Source organism: Octodon degus, unplaced genomic scaffold (assembly GCF_000260255.1).
Source record: "Octodon degus isolate 3935 unplaced genomic scaffold, OctDeg1.0 scaffold00014, whole genome shotgun sequence".
Taxonomy (NCBI): Eukaryota; Metazoa; Chordata; class Mammalia; order Rodentia; family Octodontidae; genus Octodon; species Octodon degus.
This window is the reverse complement of record NW_004524590.1, coordinates 21,829,374-21,836,137: the sequence shown is the minus strand read 5'-3', so window position 1 is coordinate 21,836,137 and position 6,764 is coordinate 21,829,374. Positions and strand designations below refer to the sequence as shown.

The window sequence follows — 6,764 nt, the reverse complement described above, 5'->3', positions numbered from 1 at the left end:
AGAGCAGTGCTAAAAAACCAATCAAACAAGTAATAGCTCTCAGCTATTTAAACAACTACCCTATTGAAGAGTTGATACAACTCAAGCAAATCTGTGGCTACTTACCAGATATATTTGGCTCCAGATTTCAGTGGCGGCACATTAATGGAGAAGGGAAAAGGGAAATAGGTGGATTTGTAGATATTATACAGTGTTTGTATTTCTGCTGCTCATACAATAGTAAGAAATCCTCACAGAATCAATGAAAAAATAAGGATTGCCAGTGCTACTACTACCTACTAACACAAATACAAAATTCTTTACATGAGTCAAAAGTAGTTAATAAAGAAATTACTGGTTTTATTCCCACAGTCTCTATCTGACATAGCAAATCTCCTATCAATGTGCTCTTTTTTCATCGTATTGTCTCCTTAGTGTGAGAACCTGAAAGAGAAAAATGGAATCTGAAGGGTACAGTGGATACTGGGAAAAGAGAATGAACTTATTCAAAAGGCAAGAGTTACTGAGTTGAGGAGGAGAACAGGAGAGGGAGTGGAGGAAAGTGATTTATCTATGTACAAAAGCAGGATGGTTTGGATGGTTTATGGAAAGAAGCAGCTAATGCTTTAGTCTTGTCTCCTTGTTTTAATTATACTTTTTCTCTTCTTAATTTCTCATACATTTCTTTCTTTTTTTTCTTCTTCCAACTTTGCATGCATATATCTGATAATATGAATAACTGGTTGGAAGACAACACTATGTATTACAACAAATACTGTGAAATTCTGTATCATGTGTGATTTTTTCTAATTTGTACTTTTTAAAAAATGTTCTCTGTTTACCAATAGTGCCATTTTGTTCTTTCTTTCTTTTTTTTTTTTAAATGTATTTAGCATAGGGTCTACAGAGTTTTACTACATAGATCGGAGTTACAGTGATCATTCCTGTTTTTCAGCCTCCCAAGCACTGGGATTACAGGTGTGCGCCACCTCGCCCATTCCCATTTGCTTGCTCACTGCTCCCTGGCGCTGGGGCATGGCAGGCCAGGGATGGAACCCCTGGCTCCTGTGTCTGCCTAAGCAGGCGCTTTAACCATTTTGTTCTTGTTGGCCTTTTATAGCCTACTTTTAAATTTGTGCCTTGCAATGTTGCCAGTGTTCTGCTTATTTTAGAGACCACCCTAAACTGTTCTTTCTATGGTATTATTCATCAGTATACTGTTAACACTCTGTTGGTAATAAATGTTAATCAACTTGGAATCACGTGGTTCTGAATCACTTGAAAGGCTGGGACTGAAGACATAAATGACTGATATTCTATCAATTTTTCAAATGATTACAGAGCTAAAGCTACCTACAGTTTCAAAGAATTATTTTGTTTTTCACAGACATACAATATGAACAGTGTCTGGGAAAAAAATCGAATAAAACCCATGGTAGAAGCTTAAGCAGTATCAAATGCATTTAGTTGTTTTAGGTCCTTCTGATGGCATGCTTTAATGAATAATAAAGTCCTTAAAAGGTTGTGCAGCAACAATGAGATATAAATGACCTCTGCTAATAAGTTTGGCATGCTTGAAACACTAAAAATTTTAGATAATTTCCAAACAAAACAGAATCTGCCATCCAAATCTGCTTTAGAAGAAATTTGAGCAATTCCCTTCATGCATTTCTATACAAAGCAAATTATATTAAGCCAAGATTGTCATTTAAATCCAAATCTTTATTTCTGAGTAGGATGCATGATTAAAGGCAAATACAATTACTGAATAATATAATCAAATGTTAGTACTTTAATACAACATTAAAAAAATTAAAATAAAAAGCAAAAAAATCGGTGGAAACCTGAGTAAAAAGAAGCCAGGAAGCAGCTGAAAAAGAGACCGGTTCACTGTGAGAAATGTAAACCTCTCAGACAGTGCTACGGCCCCGAATCCAACAGCTCAGGAACATGGCCAATTATTGCAAAATACTAAACATAAAGCTGCAAACTTTGCAAGAGTCACAGAATCAAAACAGCTACCTATAAAAGTATCAGGGATTTATAAACCTGAAATTTTTGCTGTGATTACTACCTACAGGAAAAGCTTTTTTATAGTATACAAAACTCTTTGTATGTAGTATTCTTCACAGTACTCAAACTGTATATTTTATGATAAAGATAATAAATTTGTATTATTGCAGTTGGCAGGCAAAAGATCATTTTAAATAGTTGCTCACATGACTCCAGCCACTGACTAACTTGCTAAGCTATGATAAAACAATTCTCAGTCTTCACCTTTCTAAAACAAGAATGATTTACAGGAGACACAGACTCAAGGAATTTTAGAGTACACAGAGGTATCACGGACAATACAGTAAACCTCTTTTGCTTGGAAAGTGAGTAAACTGAAATCAAGAGGCCTTAAGTGATATGACTAATACTAGCTAAAAAGCAAAAACCAAACCAAAACAACAAACTCCCTAAGCAACATCAGGAGTTGGAATCATACTTCGCTGTTCTTTCACATCATACGATGCACTGTCTAAGAAGTGTTTATGTATTCAGAACTTCTCTTGCTTCTGTCACGAGGGGTTGACTCAATTTTATTTTAAATGACTATGGTTAGTAGTTTTGCATTTATAAAACAGAGTAGGGGCTGGGGAGATGGCTCAGCAGCATAAGCACCTGCCTGGCAAGCATGAGGTCCTGGGTTCAATCCCCAATACCGGAAAAAAAAGTTATGAAACAAGAGTAGTACACATTCATTTCTCCGTAATAATATTAATACTATGTACTTCAGTTTCATAACAAATAAGAGGTCTATTGTCCAGGAGACTAATAAAAACTTTGGTCTACTGACACACACACAACATAAGACCAAAGCATTCTATCCTGGAGAAATGTTTCCAACCATTTTCCTATCCTCAAAATCCAAAACTGGGCTGGGGAGATAGCTCGGCACTCTAAGTATCTGCAGGTAAGTGCAAGGACTTGGGTTTGATACCCGTTACTGTGTGCCATGTGGCGCATGCCTATAATCTCAGTGCTGGGGAAGCTGAGACAGGAGTATCATTATGAGTCCAAGACGTGTAGTGAGACCCTGTACAAAATATATAAATAAAAGACTAAAATAAGATAAAATAATGATAATAAGGCAAATAACAAAAATCTTGATCACTTCCTATTGCCCACACCCTCCTGGTCTAAGAATAGCTGATTGTTTAATTTGTATATTAACATTTATATGCTATTTGTGAATGTACAATAGGTATTGTGAAATAGGAACAAAATGTTCAAATGGGAGAGGAACAAAGGCAGCTAGAGGGGCAAAGAAGGGAAAAGTAAAAAAAAAAAAAATGAGAAAAGGATAACATGGAAAAAAAGCTTTTGTAAATGCAGAGGGGAGGAGGGGTTGAAGGGAGGGGAAAGGGAAAAAAAGTTATTTCATGTACGGGTACAAATTATGAATGTGATCATTATGTATATATATCTGGAATGTACCAATAAAATCTGATTGGAGGAAAAAAATATTTGTGCCACTGCAAAAAAAAATTTGTTCCAAATCTGCCAATGTTTTTGTTATTTGGTTAAGTAATAAGCTTCACTCTTTTAGGTAATTAAAAAGAAAATGCTTCTTAATTCTTTGTAGGCTACACAAGTATTATTTGGCAAAAAAAAAAAAAAAAAGTAAGGGAGGGGCCGGGGAGATGGCTCAGTGGAATAAGTGCTTCCCTGGCAAGTGCAAGGGCCTGAGTTCAATCCCCGGTTCCAGAAAAAATAAATAAATAAAATAAAATAAAATGTAAGGGATGTAACTGACTTCTCATCCCCCCCCCCTTAGTGATGGCATTTATTGACTTCTCATTTTTAATTAGATAAAAGCTTGTAGGATAAGGGGCCAGGGAGATGACTCAGTGGAATAAGCGCTTCCCTGGCAAGTGCAAGGGCCTGAGTTCAATTCCCGGTTCTGCAAAATAAAGTTTGTAGGATATAGAGCAATATAAGAGAAAAAAATATAAAAAGGAAACACAAGGTATTATGCTTACATATTAAAAAAAGTAAATTACTGGGACAAAAATTCATGTAAATCTGTTACCCCTTTTGGAATTAGAGAAATCTGTCTTATTTTTCTGAGCATTTTGTTTCTTTGAGGACACAAACAAGAATGGATACTTTGTAGCTTTGATATATAAAAAAAAAAACATTAGCTAACTATAAAAAACCTTTAGATTATAATTTACAAAAAGAAAGAGTTCAAGGGGCTGGCGAGATAGCTCAGCGGACTACAGTGCTAAATGAGTGGTACAAAGATAATTTTTTTTAATTAATGATCATGTATGGTATCAAGTATAACCTATATTAAAAATTTGAAAGAAAATAATCAGACACACTAAATATGAAAAATCAGTATTTACAGCCCAGGAAAACTCAGAAAATTATTTGTTAGAGTAAAACAAATATATACAAAGCTAATGAGGGATGTCACAACCGAAGTTCCCATGCATAAAAGAACAACTTTTAGCCGGGTAAGGTGGCTCAGGCCTGTAATCAACGCATTCAGGAGACTAAGGCAGGAAAAACAATGTATCCTCCTATGAATTACATGCCAGCTTTGACCAAAGAACGTTCAAGACTAGCCAGAACTACATTTTGAGACCCTGTCTCAAAAACACCAAACCAAACCAAACCGAACCAAACCAAACCAAACCACTTCTTAAGTCTTTTAAAATCAGAACATACAGTGTATTATTTGGCATGGGCTGCATTTATTAAACTTCATTCGCATAAACCTCAAAAGAGTCACACTGAGATTAAAGATAAATTCTAACTTGGTTACAATGGCCTCTGTTTGTACTCAATATCCCTAGGGTGAACATTTATCAAACATATAATACAGGGTTCATAACACACAAAAGGGAGAACTGGTATACTAAGCACAAGACAACTACCAGGAGCAACAGATTAAGAAATGAAGTTTCCCTACAGGTTTATGACTCTTATCTGGTAAAGACAGCTGATAAACACAATGACTGAGGGACAGTCCACCACCTCCCACCAGCATAGAGAAGCAGGGCACCTCTCATCAGATGGGTAAATGCAGAGGTTATCTGAAGTGGAGGTAACCTTATGCCTATTATCAAAAGCAGCAAGTTGCCTTGGTGGAGGTAGGGATAAAGATGTGGCCAGGGATCATACCCACACAGTATAAGGGTCTCTAAAAGTGACAAGCAGCTAAAAATGTACTAAAGCAACCAACAGTAAATTTTTCTTCAACCATACAGTTGTGAAAGCCTGGATGAAGACCTTACTAAACAACTGGGCTACAAGTACACATGAAGATGGAAAGCGCAGAGAAATGAGATCACTAAAATTAGTAACCGTCTTTAACACAAAGATCATTTGTTTTCACTCAATGTTTGAAGAAAATTTCAAAGAGCCAAAAGGAGAAGAATGCTGAATCTTTACCTTATCTCTCTCTGCTATTACCACGCATGGATTACGATCAGGCTGCAAGCAGGACTTTCACTACAGGGGTAGTGAGGACTGTGCAGTTGCCCACCACCCTCCTGGCCTGGCAGAATCTGCTCATTGCAGTTTCCACCCCGTCAGCATACAGACCCGGCAGGGTGGTGGATTCTGGAGAACTCTGAGATTTGTCCACTCTTTCAGTATCACTAGTTTACATACTCGTATATTACATACATACCATACATTCTTGGGTATGGTAGTTTTCTCAATGTTAATAATGAAATAAAAGACAAGCAGTAACCAGAGCTAAGAACTCAGGACATCAGAAATATGACTCACCTGTTTGCTGTGCAGGCTGTGGCAGTGGTTGGTTTAGATGTGAACTATAATGGACAGAAGGGATAGGGCGGTACTGAGGCTGACTGGAGTGATAGTGGCCTGGAGCACAGTAACAGGCTGGCATCTATAATCATAAGCATTGAGGGGGAAAAAATCAGTTTTACTTGTAAAAGAAATGTCTTTCTTTAAGGAACATCACAAGATAAAGAATAATAATTCTGACTAGTATGAACTATGTGAAAACATAGGAACCAGGTAATGACAGAGGCCTAACTGACCTTCTCCGTGAGAACAAAGGAGAAAAATAGCAAGCTGTGCTCCTTCAGCAGCAGGCAGGCACAGTGGCACTCGGCAAGTTCCACGGAGGACTGAACCCAGCTGATCGAGCTGTTTACCTGTGCATATACTATACATAATAGGAGGCAGATGGATCTTCTTATACCCTGTTGGCCCCTGTGTCTAAGTAAATAGAAGTAAGGTGGGCCAAAGCTCAGGGGTCTTTGTTCACTACATGCAAAAGCCCCCGTCACCTTCTCTCAAAATTATCTGTCTTGTCTTTATTCTCCATGCACACCCTCTGGTTAGGCATTTCCAGCAGGCTATTTTTTACAGGAAAACTTAATTTTTAAATTTAATTGAAAAAATTTAAAACTAAAAATATAGTATGCTTTAAAGAGATAATTTGTCCACTAATCACATTTAGATTTTAATTTTTTTTTTGCCATGTTTACTTCATATTGGTCTCCCTTTCATAAACCAAATGTTAGTGAAATAGCTACAGGCTTGGGCCAGCCAGATAGCTCAGGGGACTAAAGCACTGGTTTAGGCAGAGTGCAGTGGCCGGGTTTCAATCCCTGCCAGCTCCGCCCCCAGGGGAAAGTGATTGAGACTGGGCGTGGTGGCGTGAACCTGTAATCCCAGCACTTGGGAGGCTGAAAACAGGAGTCTGATCTATGGTAGTGAGACGCTGTAGACCCTGTACTAAATACATAAAA

The 6,764-nt window shown here is 37.4% G+C and overlaps 1 protein-coding gene across 1 annotated transcript in view; it reads right to left on the bottom strand.

The window, feature by feature from the left end:
- Positions 1 to 6,764, bottom strand: part of R3hdm1 (R3H domain containing 1) — a 213,253-nt gene that overhangs the window by 57,547 nt on the left and 148,942 nt on the right. The window contains exons 19-20 of the mRNA XM_023709688.1: positions 6,048 to 6,228; positions 5,770 to 5,893 (exon numbers count right to left, since the gene is read on the bottom strand). Of these exons, the coding sequence (XP_023565456.1) occupies positions 5,770 to 5,893; positions 6,048 to 6,228 (305 nt within the window). The remainder of the gene's footprint in view (positions 1 to 5,769; positions 5,894 to 6,047; positions 6,229 to 6,764) is intronic.